Raw genomic sequence first — 17095 nt, 5'->3', positions numbered from 1 at the left:
ATTTAATTTTTAAGACATTACTGCATTTAACTTTCATTAAAATCATATAATCCAGTCACTGGCATTGCGAGGGTGGGAGGTGCCCAGGGCAATGGCGCTCCCCTCATCCTCTTCTCCGCCACCCCCTGTCGCGCACAACCCTTCCCTTTCCCTGTACTTGTTTAGCTTCCCTGGCATGAGCAGTATCTCCTAACTTGCTGCCCGCATAGGCTCTCTCTCTGATGTCACTTCCTAGTCATGGGACCCGGAAGTAATGTCAGAGGGCAGCGCAGAGGCCATCGCAAGCAGCAGGTTGGAGCGGCTGCTCGTGCCGGTGAAGAGCTAGAGGTACGGTGGGGAAGAAGTGAAAGCGTGCGGGCACAGCGGGGAAGAAGTAGGAAGGAGCAGGGGGGGCAGAGAGGAGAAGTGCCGGTGCTCCCCCCCCACTGTTTAGCATATATTCTAAAGTGCAAATGCCTACTTTTTCACCACTTGAAGAGCCTCGGATACAGATTTTGTAATGCAATTTTCCAGCAGTCCATTGCTCTTCATAGAAGCCAGAAAAAAAACTTGTGGCTTCTATATGCTTTCAATAAAGTGAAGAACCCAGGCATGAAACTCTTAACGCTATTGCAAAAGAATGAACTAACCTTTTACTTTTCCTCAGACCTTGTGTTAAAGCCCTGACCTTGCGCTCAGCCTTCTGGTCTTTTGCACACTTCTCTGCATCTGCACTGAACAGCTAACTTCTTCATTACTGTGGGATTTAAATGTGCTACATGCTGGGGGGGGGGTCTACCTGAGGCTTTTCATACCATCAGCTCATGCCCAAATCCCAAAGGGTGGGCAAAAAATTGTGCACTAAAGCTGAATTAACCTGTACACAAATTCTAGAGCACTTCATTGCATCGGCCTCTCGGTTCATTGACTAATTCTTAGTACTCAGCTGTAGTCTGAAATACTACAAATTGGAGTCAATATTCAAAGTGATTTCACTGGCCAGAAATGGCTTCTGGCTGGCTAAATTGCCTGTTGAGGGCCAACCACTAATTTTCCAGCAGCACTTAACTGGTTTGTGCCACTGGAAATAAATGGCTAGCGACAAACTGAAAGCTAGCTATTTGGGGGGCATTCCGGGGACGGAGTCAACACTTGGCTGGTTAAGTGCTGATATTCAGCATTTAACAGGTCAGGTTAACTGTATAAACAGGACCCCATAAAAGTCTGTCCCGTATTTTTGCTCTAACCCATAACCCCTTAAGTGCTGAATACTGCACTTAACTGGCTATGTGTTAGCTGGCTCCAGAAACCTGGAAATTCACTGCTGGTGCCTGGAATGTCCACATTTAACATTACCAGCAGTGACAAAATGCAGATCACCGCTGGCTGAATATCAGGCCCATAGTTCCTTCTATTAAAATGGAAAGCTGAATGCCAGAAAGTGCTTTATCCAGGTGTTTTAGAGGGAATTGTCTAATTTATTTCCACAGGTGACACAGGAGTTTTACACACTAAAATACACTTTTTTGAAACTACACACCTGATATGGACATAAAGTTACATCATACACCTATGCATGATTACCTTTACATGGAGTGAACTGAAAAAAGGTGAGAAGAGGGAGGCTTTTCCCATTTACGCACCTACTTTCAAAACATTTGTCATAAGTGCATAAATGAATTCAAAAATATCAATGTGCACTTAACAGAGTAAATATTTGCACATACATATCCTAGGTATTTATTTAGTTTTATTATTTCTCAACAGGAGAAACAGAATGGCAGTCTCACTGAAGAGAAGACCTCAACAGGAGGTAATAAAGTTCCAGTCACAGCCAGAATCCAGGAGCTAGTTGAATAGCGACTTCAACCTGCTGGGAGATAGAGAATACTGATGAGACAGGAGGAGTGCCAGCAAATAAGTACACCTGTTAATCAGTTTCTCTATCTCCACCTGCTGGTAGATGTGAGCTATCCCATTGGGCTCTGGATTCATCTGCTGCTTTGCTAAGGAAATTTCACTTGTAGCCTAAGTGGTTTACATTAGGTACTCAAGCATTTTTCCCTATCTGTCCCAGTGGTCTCACACTCTTATCTAATGTACCTGGATCAATGGGGGATTAAAGGGCAAATTCTATAAGAAGTAGCCAAAAGTTAAGCACCTAATTAGGCACTGTTCAACACGATTCGAGTAAAATTGGGTGCTGTTTAGTGAATCGTGCTGAGCGGTACCTATTTGGGCACCTAGTTTGGAGGCGCCCAATACATAGGCCAGCTCTAGGCACAACTAAAAGTTAGGCGCCCATGAGAGCGCTTAAGCGCGCTTAAGAGCAGGGATTCTTTAAGAAGGTGCCTAACACGTAGCCAAGCCCACGCCTAACATGCATAGCGCCTATTTTTTTGAAAGCCGCCTAAATTTTTAGAGGCGCCTAGTTACAGAATTGTGCTTTAAGCTTACTTGAGCTTGCTCTTCAATTTAGATAGGTGCCTATCTAGTTGGGCGCCTCCGAAATAGGTGCCTAACTTTAGGCGCTGGTTACAGAATTTGGGCCTAAGTGACTTGCCCATGGTCACAAGGAATAGTGTGGGATTCTTATGTTCTTATGAACCACTCTAACCACTGTGCCACACACTCCCCAGAGCAGTACATACAGTTTCACTTTGAAAATGGGTACACGCATTGATGGGGAAAAGAATGACTTAGTTTTTAGGTGTGCACAGTTAATAAATTACCTCCTCTATGGGTAACGTACCAAGGTTATACCACATAATTCGTATCTTGGAGCCAATTTCTTTCCTCATGTCACCATATCTGGAATGAAAGCATACATCAAATGGATGAATTAGGAGAAATTGCTATAAAGTTCTGGATCCTCTGACAGCCCACGAAGAGCAGAATTGACTCAAAACTTGGAGAAATAATTGCCAGTTTAATTTTCTGATATACTCACTGAGGTAATATTCAACCAGTGGCGGTCAACATTTTTTTGAATGCTGACCATCGCAGCTGAAATTATTCTCAGATAGTCAATGGTGGGCCTTGTCTGGGTACTGGCACTAAATATCCAAATATGTGCAGTCGGCTGTCACTTAACTGGATCAAACCAGATATAGACAGAACTGTTATTTCTGTGGTCCTATTTGCCTGGTTAACTTATCCAGTTAAGGGTTGAATAGCCTTTTTGGGTTTTAGTGGCTCAGAGGCGCTATTCGGTTGCACTATCGAGATAAGTGCCACTGAATATTCCCTCATGGCCTGGTGAGCGTGCGTTAACTAGATAAAAACTTCTTTTAACTGGTTAACTTGCTTTGAATACTGACCCCATATCTACATTTCACTGCTTTGGTGCTGATTGAATAGCATTAATAGTTTCTATGGGATAGAGAACTTTGACTTGACCATGTTGCCTATATCACTTGTGAATCCTTAAATATGATTGTTGAGCACATGTTCCCTCATTAAAGCCCTTATTTATCAATGGGCTTTGAGACAGATAACATATGATAACAGGTACCAAGTGATAAGCCTTAATAAACAGGAGTGAAAGTTTGAAAAAACTATGCTATTCAGAGCCATAGAAAGCTATAATTGCACCCTGTGCAATTACACACCATAGCAACTTACCCCCACCCCTGCAGCCCAGAGTTCCCCCCTGCTTCCTTTCTGCCACCCCCAACACAAAATGCAGCATCTCCACCTGTTCCTTCCTACCCTATCTTCCTGCAACCCACCTACTCAAACCTTTGATCATTTTCAGCAAGAATAGCAAAGCTTTGCAGAGCTTCCCACTCAAGAGTCTTCCAGGTCCTGCTTCCTTTAATGCATACCTGTTGTTGTGTGGGCAGGACTCAGCAGTGCCTGGAACATTCTTCAGCAGGAGGTTCAGTAGCTATGCTTACCGAATATGATCTTTTCCCTTTGACTGGAAGTTTTAAAGAGAAGGGAAGGCAGGAAAGGGACAAGTAGAGATGCTGCACTATATGTTGGGGGAAAAAGGGAAGGAGGGAGGGAGGCATTCCATGGTGCAGCCTACACCCGTCAAGTGAAAATTCATGAGATCGATTTGCATACATTGCCTCCTTGGTATGGAAATCTATTGCATGCATATTCATTGTACATATCCTGAAAACCTGACTGTCTGGAGTTCCTGCAGGACAGGTTTGGGTCACCATGAGGTTAAGGCATTATTATATAATGAAATTTGACTACAAGAGTCTGAGACACAGTCCCTTGAAGTGACATTGGCTTTTCTGGTCAGGAAGTTATGGGGAACTAATCCTAGAACCTGAAACTGAAGATTGGTTGGCTTAGGAACATCTTGAGATGAAACGTACTTCTTCAGGATTTTGTTGCGTTTCTCCTGAGAGAAATTCTCCAGCTGAAGGGAGTCCTGGGTTAGAAAGGCCACTCCTAAATGGAAATAGTTATTCCAAAGCTGTAAAAAAAATAAATAAATAAAAGTCAGAGAAGGTGAGAAGGGACCAGGGGAAGAAGATATGATTAACAAGGGGAGATGGCTTGTATCACTCTGAAATGCCAGTTAGTAACATAGTAAATGATGGCAGATAAAGACCTGAACGGTCCATCCAGTCTGCCCCTTAGTTATTCTCATTAAAAATACATGATTAGATTTCTCTTCTCTGTGTTATCCTTAGTGGCTACATAAATAGGCAAATTAAGGGTGATTCTATAACTGGGAATAACAATACTTTTGCGAGTACATTTACATGTGCAAGTGGAAACCAGTGACAGCGCTATTCTGCATGGACGTGCATATATGGCATAGTATGTTAATGCAAGGGGATGTCTGCATGGGCGATGCTAACACCTACTGGGGAAATCTATAAATGGCATCTAAAGTTAGGCTCCTAAACTTAGGTGCCTAAATAGACACCTAACTTAGGCCTAGATTCACTAAGGACATGGATCGGATCTGCTCCGTAAGGGATCCGATCCGTGTCTGAGGGGCTGATTCACGAATCACCCTTATGCAAATGAGGGTGATCGGAATCACTCCTCCAATCGCCTGCCCGAATCGCTGTATAGCGATCCCAATGCGCAGACCATCTACAGATGGTCTGCGCATGTGCGAGCCCTCCGTGTCCAGCAGAGCTAAATTTTACTTTTTAAAAACTTTTTTTAAACTTTTTCGTGAGCCCGTGGTTTTAACCCGCTTTAAACCTGTGGGGTTAAAACCATGGGCTCGCAGTGCGGGGAAGGCTATCGGGGCAGAGTGCTGGAAAGTTAGGGAGAGAGACAGGGCAGGATTAATTCATCGAGGGCCCCTAAGCACACAAGTACACTGGGCCCCCTGCCCCACCATGCGCCCAGGCGGAAACAGGAAGCTGCGTCAGAGGGAAGCTTTGGGCAAGCAGCACCGCTTGCACAATTACAGTTCCTATTGCCTTTCTTACCCTCGTTGCTTGCTTGTCTTACTTTCTGTCGATGGGGGGAGGGGGGCCACGTTGCCAATCGATGTCTGGAGGGGCCCATCGCCGTTTGGAAAAAACAATGTTGATGCCCTCCTTCATCGGGCCCCCCTGACCATTTCGGACCCTAGGCACTTACCTACTTTGCCTATTGGTTAATCCTGCCCTGGAGAGAGAGCATGAGAGTCTGGGCAGAAGCAGGGCAGCGATTGGGGCAGACAGAGCTGGAAAGTCGGGGCTGAGAGCAGAAGATTGGGGCAGACAGAGCTGGAAAGTCGGGGCTGAGAGCAGGAGATCGGGGTAGATAGAGCTGGAGAGTCGGGGGCTGAGAGCAGGAGATTGGAGCAGACAGAACTGAAAAGTCAGGGGCTGAGAGCAGGAGATTAGGGCAGAAACAGGGGGCTATTGGGGCAGATAGAGGTGAAAAGTCAGGGGCTGAGAGCAGGAGATCGGGGCAGACAGAGCTTGAAAGTCAGGGGCAGAGAGCAGAGAAGCAGGGCAGAGAGCAGGGTGGCAGAAGGCAGGGCAGTCGGAAAGGACCTGAGCGTCTGGTCCTCAGCAGTGGCTTATTTTTGGATCGGTCAGCCCAGTCCCTCATTTTGTTTAGTGAATCGCTGCCTGCCTGCATTTGAATGCTGTTCCCCTTCATTTGCAAGCGTGGATCAGAGGATGATCGTGACATAGGTTAATGAATCGGGTCGGAGGGAAATCGGGTCGGTTTGCTTAGTGAATCTAGCCCTTAATTAGCAAATTGGCTTCAATAATGAGCTTTAACAAGCTCATAATTAAAAAAAAAAATTTTAATTGGGAAATAGGTGCCTATCTTCTTCGGCGTGATTCAACAAAAGATAGGTGCCTATTGGCATAATCTGACATATGGCTGAGCTGTACGAGCACAACCAAATCCTGAGACATGTATCAAGATCCATTGAGAGCACTTCAAATGAACGAACCCAAAAGTATGGGAATGGATTATTGAATTTAGTCTAATGCACTAGACTTGGTGAGGGGGAGGTTTTATATGCCGATGAAGTATCTCCTAAGTTTGTACCTGCCTCATTAAAACGTGCAGTAGTCAGAGTCTTTTTTCCTCCTTCTCAACAAATTGTTTAGTTTAACAACTAAAGATTAAACAAACTGTTTGCAGTCTTTCCAGACTGGAGACTAGCACTGATTTTCTTAAAGGGATTTTGGATTGAGAGTGCAATAATCCACTTTTAGGTCATGTGTCCTTTTTGAATATCTTTATGGAATAGTTCATTCAGTAACTCTTACATGACAGAGTCTTTAGAATACTTTAAAAAGTCTCACCTGTAATTCAAAGTTGGTTTGATCCAGGAAGAGCTTGTTTAGGACTTCTGCAAACTGGTTCACTGCTTGAAGGAAAACTCTGGGAAGGAAAGAAATGGAAGGATTGGAGGCTGGAAAAATTGTAATTTTGCTAATGCTGAAGCTTCAAGACTGATAGCATTCCTGAGGGAGAATGGGACATGATTTGGATATAAAATATCCAGTGGAAATGGGAGCAGGAGACTAGTGAAGGAGAAGTTAAGGATGTCCCGTGGTAGTAAGAATAGAAGAAAGCATTTTATTTACAGTACAAGTCTGACATGCCTATCTGCTGGTACAAGATATACTCAGAAATTTCCAAGGTCTTTAATACTCCCAGGAAACAGAAACTGAAAAATGTGCTTAAATCCCTGAAGCATTATTGAGACTCCTCCAGAGAAGGAAATCCCATCTTCTGCATAGCCAGATAATGCTAAGCCTGGGATGTGGATATTCATTAGAGATTCTCCTTTTAAATATAGCCTGACCAGTGTCGTAGTAAGGGGGAGTGTGGTCCGTCCCGGGCACGGTCTTCCTAAGGGTGCGGTAGCACTCCTTCTCCTGTCTGCCTGCCCGCTCACAAGCTCCCCGCTTTTCTCCTTGCCTGTGTCGGCATCGGCGCTCTCTTTGATGTCACTGTCAAAGGGCGAGCTGACACCGACATGGGCAGCAAGGTACGGGAAAAGGGAAGGGGGCATGTGTGTGGCGGGAGGGGGTGGGGTTGAGGCGCTTCCACCCTATGCGTCGCTCACCCTTACTATGCCACTGAGCCTGACCCACCTGTTTTGCATCATTATCATCACCATCCAGTCATTTGGGTAGACACTCTTTCCAATTAGGTCTTTAAAGAGGATAAAAGTCTCCATCAGAAAATCCTATGGAAAGACAAGAGGAAAAGGAGGGTCAGAACAGCTTGCAGTGATTACATATCACCTCATTTAAGTACAGATGTTGCACTTGCATTTCTGAAATTAAATAAGGGTGAATAAACTGGTTGAATCTTGGCTCTCTGCCATAAATAGATTCAAAGCCAAGTCAGCTTTAAGAGCGTTCCAAAGACAGAGTGCAACCGAGCTCCCGCCGGACATAATGAACCAATGGGATCCATCCATATGCCTTAATAATGACATTTGTCTATAGAAAAGAATATTGACGCTTCAGCAATTGTGCTGTTCATGGAATGCTGGAATAGCCTGGAGGCCCAATGAAGGATTTAAATAAAGCCACTGAAGAGCAAGGAGTAAATAAAGAAGCATGCACCAGACACACAGCATCAGTAATAAGCAAAGATTCACAGGTTTTAGTAACACTTTACAGGAACAGTTTGTATTGAGACACTATATCAAGCTCCAGCCTCACCATAATGTCCTGTCTTGTTTTGAAGGTGCTGATATAGTGGTTGTAATGGCAATCACTCATTTGCCTCAGGATGGCTGTCATACTTGCTACAAAAGTACCCTGAAAAAAAGAGAAGATAACTGGATGCAAATTGGGAAAGGAAACCAGCATTTAAGGAAGCAATAAAATGCAACCTTAAGAAATAAAATCTCATCATATAAAAATGCCCAGTTCCCTCTGAATAATTCCAATAATATGAGGTTTACAGAGCGCAGATCATGCAGTGAAAGTTTTGTGTTACTCAAAAACATGTGCCCCCCCTCCCACACACACATAAATCAAACCAACAACTCTGGCATAAATTCTGGCTCAGAAATAATATGAGGTGTTGTGCAGAGCTTATTTTTTGTACTCAAATCCCACTTCTGAAACATGTATAATCTCAATCAAGACCCTATATAGAATCACTGAAGTGTAACCCACCGTCATTCCATTACCACTCCTCTTTCCCTCCTATTACACTAACCTCGATATTAAAGCCCCACACTCCTTCAATTCACGATGCTTCAAACTATCACAATGCTTCAAACTATTCTTCCCATCAACTCAACAAGTTCAGCGGAAGATGTTTGTGGCTACATTTGAATACCAAGGATCTCTGGAACAAACTGTCAACATACCTAAAACAACCCACCACTTACCTTGACGTCTGGAAGAAAAAAACTTAAAACATATCTCTTTTCTATATAGCCAATAGCCATATATACCTCTGGATTTTTAGAAGGCGTTTGACAAGGTTCCACATGAACGACTACTTCGGAAGATTGCGAGTCATGGAATCGAGGGTGAAATACTCATGTGGATTAAAAACTGGCTGGAGCATAGGAAATAGAGAGAGTGGGAATAAATGGACAATACTCGGACTGGAAGAGCGTCACCAGTGGGGTGCCACAGGGCCCGGTGCTTGGACCCGTGCTCTTCAACACCTTTATAAACAATCTGGAAATTGGTACGACGAGCGAGGTGATTAAATTTGCGGATGATACTAAGCTATTCAGAGTAGTGAAGACGCAGGAGGATTGCAAATATTTGCAACGTGACAAACATGCTTGAGAAATGGGTTGCGACATGGCAAATGAGGTTCAACGTGGCTAAGTGTAAGGTGATGCATGTCGGTAACAAAAATCTCATGCATGAATACAGGATGTCCGGGGCGATACTTGGAGACACCTCCCAGGAAAGAGACTTGGGAGTTCTGATCGACAAGTGGATGAAGCCGTCTGTGCAATGTGTGGCGGCGGCGAAAAGGGCGAATAGAATGCTAGGAATGATTAAAAAGGGGATCACGAACAGATCGGAGAGGGTTATCATGCCGTTGTACCGGGCCATGGTGTGCCCTCACCTGGAACACTGCGTCCAGCAATGGTCGCTGTACATGAAGAAGGACACGGTACTACTCGAAAGGGTCCAGAGAAGAGCGACTAAAATGGTTAAGGGGCTGGAGGAGTTGCCGTACAATGAGAGATTGGAAAAACTGGGCCTCTTCTCCCTTGAAAAGAGGAGACTGAGAGGGTACTTGATCGAAACATTCAAAATACTGAAGGGAATAGACTTAGCAGATAAAGGCAGACTGTTCACCCTTTCCAAGGTAGGGAGAACGAGAGGGCACTCTCTAAAGTTGAAAGGGGATAGATTCCGTACAAACATAAGGATATTCTTCTTCACCCAGAGCATGGTGGAAAACTGGAATGCTCTTACAGAATTTGTTATAGGAGAAAACACACTTCAGGGTTTCAAGACAAAGTTGGACAAGCTCCTGCTAAACTGGAATGTACGCAGGTGAGGCTGGACTCATTTAGAGCACTGGTCTTTGACCTGAGGGCCACCACGTGAGCAGACTGCTGGGCACGATGGACCACTGGTCTGACCCAGCAGCGGCAATTCTTATGTTCTCATCTCTTCCTCCTAACAACCACAAGATCAGGCTTAAATATGTAACTTCAAGAACTTGATCTTATTGTAAATCACATTGATTCCTTGTAGAGAATTGTGGTAGAGACTGTATTGTATTTTCTGTAACTCTACAATTTCATTTATTTAATTCATTTTCTACCCCATTCTCCCCAAAGATCTCAGAATGGTTTACAGGTTAACATACTGTACATAATATACAGTTAACTGGTTACAATTTGCCATAGTTACAGAACAGGTTTTTGTCCTAACTCGACATATGGCTCCTTCACCGTGAACTGTCTTGGATGAATACGTCTCCATTATTATTTTAATTGCAGTTCTTTTCCTAATTGAACCATGATTTTAGATTGCAAGCCACTGAGATCTGCAAGTTAGTCCAGGCAGTATAGCCAGCTCTAATAAACCATAAGCCGTACAGGAAGGATATCTACAGTACCAGTGAAGCCAGAGTGACCTCAAGGGGCTTGATGGTCAAATCTGCATCATGCCCATTCACCCAGCATGGGACACTGCTCTGTATAAACTTCTTTGAGACCTGGGAAGGAATGAACAGGAGTCTAAAATTCAGGAAGCCAAAGGCATCATTGTAGGATTCAACCACCACAAGGTTACAAAGACTAGGGGGCACTCCATGAAGTTACAGGGAAATATTTTTAAAACCAATTAGGAGGAAATATTTTTTCAGTCAGAGAATAGTTAAGCTTTGGAACATGTTGCCAGAGGATGTGGTAACAATGGTTAACGTAGCTGGGGTGTTTTGTTTTTTTTAAAAAAAGTTTGGAAAAGTTCCTGTCTACTATTGAGACAGACATGATGAAGCCATTGCTTGCCCTGGAATTGGTAGCATAGAATCTTGCTACTATTTGGGGTTTTTCCAGGTACTTGTGATCTGGATTGGCTACTGTGGAAACAGGATTCTGGGCTAGATGGATCGTTGGTCTGACCCAGTATAGCTTTTCCTATGTTCCAAAGCTTCGTGCTCCCAAGTCACTTCTAAAAGGGGAAAGCATGAAAGTGCGGCATTGCAGCCTGAATGCTGGAATCTTGAGGGAAAAGTAAGTGATATATAGACAAAGGAAATAGTTTGATACTATAATTATAATATTTGGGTAGGGGGCTGGGAAGGGGGTGACTGTCATATTTTATAAAGCTAGAAGGAATGCTAATGAACTAGCTATTTCCATGAAGTGGAGCTATAAGAGTTGATGTATATGATTATTGGTCACATTATTGTCTGGTTTTTTTTCTCATATGTTGTACCTTTATTTCCTTCAATAAAAACAGTTTGAACATAGTTATAATATTAATGTAATGTGATTGACATTTGATTTAAACACCAGCCACTGTGGTTAATGTACACATGGATAATCCGTGCCAGACTCTGATTACCAGCCAGTGCTGAGTATCTGGTTATTAACATGGGTGCTGGCACTTATCCTGGTACCAGCAATATTCAGACTGCTGCAACTTTAAGACAGCCTTTTTGCTATCTTTGTTTTATCTGGACAGTTAAATCCAACGAGTGAACTGAAAATCATCGCAAACCAGATAAGTGGAAACTCCCCAAGCCCCGTCAGTACCTGGACGGTGCTGAGACAGTCTGTCTGGAATTTTAGTGGCATTATTTATGCCGCTGAAGCCGTGGCACGCTACATGTGGGGCCGCGTGACATCAAGCACATATATGATGCCAACATATCGATGTCCGTGCATGCACAAATGCCCTCCAGCCGTGGTTTGGAGCCTCCTATTACTGCCTGTGGCAGGGGGGGGGGGGTTCTGGAGAGCAAGAGGTGCAGAGGAGGAGAGACGCCAGCTGACTGCCGCGAGAGGTATGTTCTGTAAGCAGTTAGTCGGTGCTGGCACTTCTCCTCCTCGGGCGTCTCATGGAACAGCTGGAATCTTACAGAACACTGATCTAGATCAAGGATTCTCAACTCAGTCCTCAGGACACATCCCGCCAGTCAGGTTTTCAGGATCCCCAATATGAATATTCATGAGATAAGTTTGCATACAATGGAGGCAGGGCATACAAATTTGTCTCATGGATATCATGGTAATGGGACTTGTATACTGCCTTTTTGTGGTTACACATTCAAAGCGGTTTATATATATATACAAGTACTGCGGCAATGAAGGATTAAGTGACTTGCCCAGGGTCACAAGAAGCAGCACTAGGATTCAATCTCACAATCTCTGGGTGCAGACACAGCAGCTCTACCATTAGGCTGCTCCTCACTGGCCTGGTGTGGCCCAAGAACTGGACTGAGAACCCCTGATCTAGAAAACACAGTTGAAAATCCAAGTATGGACCACCTGAGGAATATCAGCCCCAATATTTTTAGCTTACTTTGGAGGACAGAATAATTTCCTAGTGGTATGGTATGCGCCTCTGTCCAAAAGAACAACTTCCTGAGTATTCTGCTGTAATGTTCTACCTTGCATTCTGGCCCCAAAGCAGAGGGTGGTGGGAATGACATGGGGGGGGGGGGTGAGTTTCATGAATGAGTGGTGCTAAAGCTTTCCAAGAACTACTACACAATTTGGAATAAAACACCGTTATCTTCAAGGCATTCAAGTTAAAGTGCACTTCTGATGTAAAAATTCCTCCTTGCCTCATCAAAGGTTTCCTACTAGCTTGGCAGCTTGACTGGTTCTGTATGAAAGGTGAAATGTTCATACCATGTGCGGACATGCTCTGTCCATCCCGATAACTGTCCTGTTTATTCTCCGCAGTAGACGCTCCATGATGAATTTCACATGTACGGAAGTTGTGCCCTAAGGAGAGAAAAATAAATCACCACCACCATTGGTATGTTTTATTAAAATCAAAAACATCCATCAATATCTACATGCCAGGACTCAGGTAGTTATTAAAAGGCAAGGCAGAGGTGGAGGACACTCAACTCTTTCACATCAGCTGGGCGATATGTCAGATATAGCCACTTCACACACTAGTTCCATACACACTTGAAAATGATCTTACTAAAGTGAGGAAAATTTTAGAACTATAGTGTAAGAACTTATTCTCTCTCATTTGTATGGCCAAGAGGAATAAAATGGTTCCTGTGACAGATAACATGCACTAATCTTTAGTAACAGACCCCCCTTGGATTATTGTAAAGTTCTTTATTTAGGCATGTTAGTAACATAGTAAATGATGGCAGATAAAGATCTGAACGGACCCATCCAGTCTGTCCCTTAGTTATTCTCATTAAAAATACATGATTAAATTAACTTGTCTCTTCTTTGATATTTCTGGGCCATAGACTAAAGTCCACCTGGTATTGTCCTAGGTTCCAACTGCTGAAGTTGCCACCTAAGCTCACTCCAGCCTACCCAACCATCCTGTTGTTTGCAGGATATCTACTGTAACGTCTGGCCAGTTAGTGGCGTTCCCATAGATGCCCTCCCCAGCCCATCCTATACTGAATTACCATATATGGGACACAAACTGTACAAGTCTGTCCAATAATGGCCTTAGCTCTTTGATTTTTACCATTTGTTTTCTAATTAGAGATCCTCTGTGTTTATCCCATGCTTTTTTGAATTCCATCACCGTGTTCCTCTCCACCATCTCCCTCGGGAGGGCATTCCAGGCATCCACCACCCTCTCCTAACATTACTCCTAAGTCTTCCTCCCTGCAACCTCAAGTTATGTCCTCTAGTTTTACCATTTTCCCTTCTCTGGAAATTAAGTGAAATTAAGATCTAGACTGCCACTGCTGCAACATATTATACTACTGCTCTACTCCTATGTAAGGGTCTAAAGCAGTGGTCTCAAACTCGTGGCCCGGGGGCCACATTCAGCCCACCAGATACTATTTTGAGGCCCTCAGTTTGTTTATCATAATCACAAAAGTAAAATAAAACAGTTTCTTGATCATATGTCTCTTTAGCTATAAATGAAAATATTATTATTAAGACTTAGCCAAAAGGAAAGATTTATAAACTATAAAGAGTTTTACCTCATGCAAAATTGTCATTTCTTTAATAAGACATTAACTATTTTTTTCTGTGGCCCTCCAAATACCTACAAATCCAAAATATGGCCCTGCAAAGGGTTTGAGTTTGAGACCACTGGTCTAAAGTAGGTTTTGTTTTTAAAATTCTGCACCTATTTACATGTTACCTTTAGTGTTTAGCCAAAATTGTTTCCTTCAGTGATAAATATTCATTCTACAAAAATGTTTTACAACTTATTCCCCTGCTATGGCATGTTTTACAACCTATTCCTCTGCTATGGCATGGAATAATCTCCTTACTAAAGGTAGAAATACTGATTCATAAATAATGTTTTTATTTAAAAAAAATAATACTTAGTATAAAACTGAACTGGAGTAGTTTAGCTATATTCTTTTAAAACATTTTTATTTTAAAAATGCTTGATATAAATTTGGAATGGATCTGTTTAGCTTTACCCCCCCCCCACACACACACACTCCCTTTTATGTGGTCTTTTTAAAAAAATTGAATATTGTATTTTTTCCCATCCCCCCTTGTATCCCGTCACTATGTTTTCCTATTTATATATTTCAGTCTGATCCCCCCCCCCCATTTTTATTCTGTTTTTAAATTTTATTGTAAATCGCCTAGACCAGTGTTCTTCAACCTTTTTACACCCGTGGACCGGCAGAAATAAAATAATTATTTTGTGGACCGGCAAACTACTAAGACTGAAATTTAAAAAAAACATTTCCGCCCCGTCTCTGCGAGCTCGGTCCCCGCAAACCTCTGATCCCATCTGCACAAGCCGCAGTTATGATTTTACATGGAACGTATTTTATTAAAGTATAAAAAGAAACAACATTCTTTACAATTGTCATTTTATAAATACAAATATATAGAGCAAGAACCAACAAAACCCCTGTCTCCCCTCCCCTTCACATATATCCCCTCTACTATCAAGAAAACTGAACAAGCCAAGTTATTACAGAATGCTACACAGAAATATCAAGCTAACAGTATACTGAAGTCACACATGACAGGAATAGTGTTAGGGCAGTGCCCCCTGGTCAGAGAGAGCCCTGGGCTTTGCAGTCCCCAGTTATGTCTCTAGCAGGATATATATTTCAAATCTGATATATTCTAATGACAAAATAGAAATAAAATTATTTTTTTCTACTTTTTGTCTCTGTGCTTTCATCTTCTTTTCACTCTTTTCCTTCCAGCGTCTGCCCTGTCTCTTCAATCCAGCATCTTCCCGTTCTATCCACTATCTGCCCTCTCCCCCTTCCATATGTATCTGACTTCTTTCTATGCCCCTCTCCCCTTTCTATCCAGCCTTTACCTCCTCTCTCCTTTTTACATCATTCATACCAGCTTCACTGCTTTCTTCATTTTTATCTCTCCTACACCAGATCTAGCATTGTTGTCCCTCTCTGCTTATTTCTCTGATGACCCCTTCCCATCATCAATCTCTCTACTTTCTCATGCCTGTCTCTCCCCTTCCCCTCCTCTAATCACCTTGTCAGCTGTTTCCTTCCTTTTTTCCTTTGCCCTTCCCTCCTCCTCCTGTCTAGCAGTAACTCTCTTCCCTTCCTCCCCTCCCAGCAGCATCTCTCCTTCTCCTTCCCTCCAGGTCCAGTAGCAGCTGTCCCTTTTTCCCTTGTCCAGCAGCTTCCCAGACTCCTACCCCTCCTCCCCTCCCAGCAGCACCTCTCCTTATCTTTCCCTCCAGGTCCAGTAGCAGCTGTCCCTTTTTTCCCCTTGCCCAGCAGCTTCCAAGACTCGTTTCCCTCCTCCCCTCCCAGCAGCATCTCTCCTTCTCCCTCTCTAGGTCCAGTAGCAGCTGTCCCTTTTTTCCCTTGCCCAGCAGCTTCCCAGCCTCCAACAGTGGCTTTCTCCCCTCTCTGTAGCTCTCCTTACTTGCCAGCGCAGCGATTCAGGAAGGCAGCCTCGGGTCCTTTGTTGGGTCATGCCGCCTCTGAGGAAAGAGGACGTTGCATCATCAGAGACGGCCGTGACTCTGCAAAAGCCCCAAGGCTACCTTCGTGAATCGCTGCGCGGGTAAGTAAAGAGAGCTGCAGAGAGGGGAGAAAACTACTGTCGGAGGCTCCCATGATCTCTCCGGCCCAGCGCGGAGTAGCTGGAAATATCTCGTCGATCTCGCTGGCCCTGGGTGGACTGACAGAAAATTGAAGTTAATCAATCTCGCTGGCCCTGTGCGGACCAGCAGAAATTTCCTGCACCGGCCCACGGACCGGTAGTTGAAGAACAGTGGCCTAGACATTTCGACGGTACACTGTCAAAAGCGTGGAGGACAATGGTGCGCCGATATTTGAGCGCAAGAGAAATGCACACCACCGCTTTGAGGTCTTCCGTTTTACACTCTGAGGGGTGTGTGTGTGTGGGGAACCACACGACTACAGTCAGAACTCCTTGCCCTCCCGTTGGGGAGGGGGGTTGGAGGGAAACCCCCATTACACTGAAAACTCCCATTCTCCTTCCCGTTTTCGGTCTTCGGGAGTTTTCAGTGTAGTGGGAGAGTTCCCCCCCCCACACCCAATGGGAGCGTGAGGACTTCTAATTGTAGTGGGTGGGGGGGTTTCCTCCTCACTCCCCCTTAGAGCACAAAAGGGAAGGCCTCAAAGTGGCGGAAGCAGCGGTGCGCATTTGTCCTGCGCTCAAATGTCGACATGGGACTGTCGACGCGCCATTGTCCTCCGCGGTTTTGACACGTCACCCAGTTTGATAGCCGGTATATCAAATAATTAATAAACTTTAAACTTTTACTTTTACTATTAAGATTATCTGTACGTTACTGTATGTGCATGATGTCCCTTAAAGCTTTCTTTTATATTTGTATTGCTTTGCAATTAGAAACTGTATTTTATGAGTTTATATTTAATCAATTGTATATTATTTTTGGCTTGTTTTTATTTGAATTTTTGGGATTGTTATCCATGCACTCATTTTCTCAGTGGTCAATTACGGATGCGAAATCTGGACACTATGGAAACAAGACAAAAAGATTAACTCATTTGAGTTTTGGTACCGGATGTGAAGTAGGTGCTCTGAGCAAGAGTTTGCATTAGCTTGTTATGT

The 17095-nt window shown here is 43.7% G+C and overlaps 1 protein-coding gene across 4 annotated transcripts in view; it reads right to left on the bottom strand.

Moving 5' to 3' along the window:
- The window catches only part of DOCK5 (dedicator of cytokinesis 5), a 271412-nt gene that overhangs the window by 57699 nt on the left and 196618 nt on the right, over positions 1-17095 (bottom strand). For 3 of the 4 annotated variants that reach the window (XM_033950084.1, XM_033950083.1, XM_033950082.1), the window contains exons 27-32: positions 12731-12826; positions 8097-8195; positions 7518-7612; positions 6720-6798; positions 4314-4414; positions 2732-2790 (exon numbers count right to left, since the gene is read on the bottom strand). In XM_033950084.1, the coding sequence (XP_033805975.1) occupies positions 2732-2790; positions 4314-4414; positions 6720-6798; positions 7518-7612; positions 8097-8195; positions 12731-12826 (529 nt within the window). Of the gene's footprint in view, positions 1-2711; positions 2791-4313; positions 4415-6719; positions 6799-7517; positions 7613-8096; positions 8196-12730; positions 12827-17095 lie in introns of all 4 variants that reach the window. The other variant, XR_004539947.1, reaches the window with a different exon arrangement.

This window comes from Geotrypetes seraphini, chromosome 6 (genome assembly GCF_902459505.1).
Source record: "Geotrypetes seraphini chromosome 6, aGeoSer1.1, whole genome shotgun sequence".
Taxonomy (NCBI): Eukaryota; Metazoa; Chordata; class Amphibia; order Gymnophiona; family Dermophiidae; genus Geotrypetes; species Geotrypetes seraphini.
This window is presented reverse-complemented; position numbering and strand designations above follow the sequence as displayed.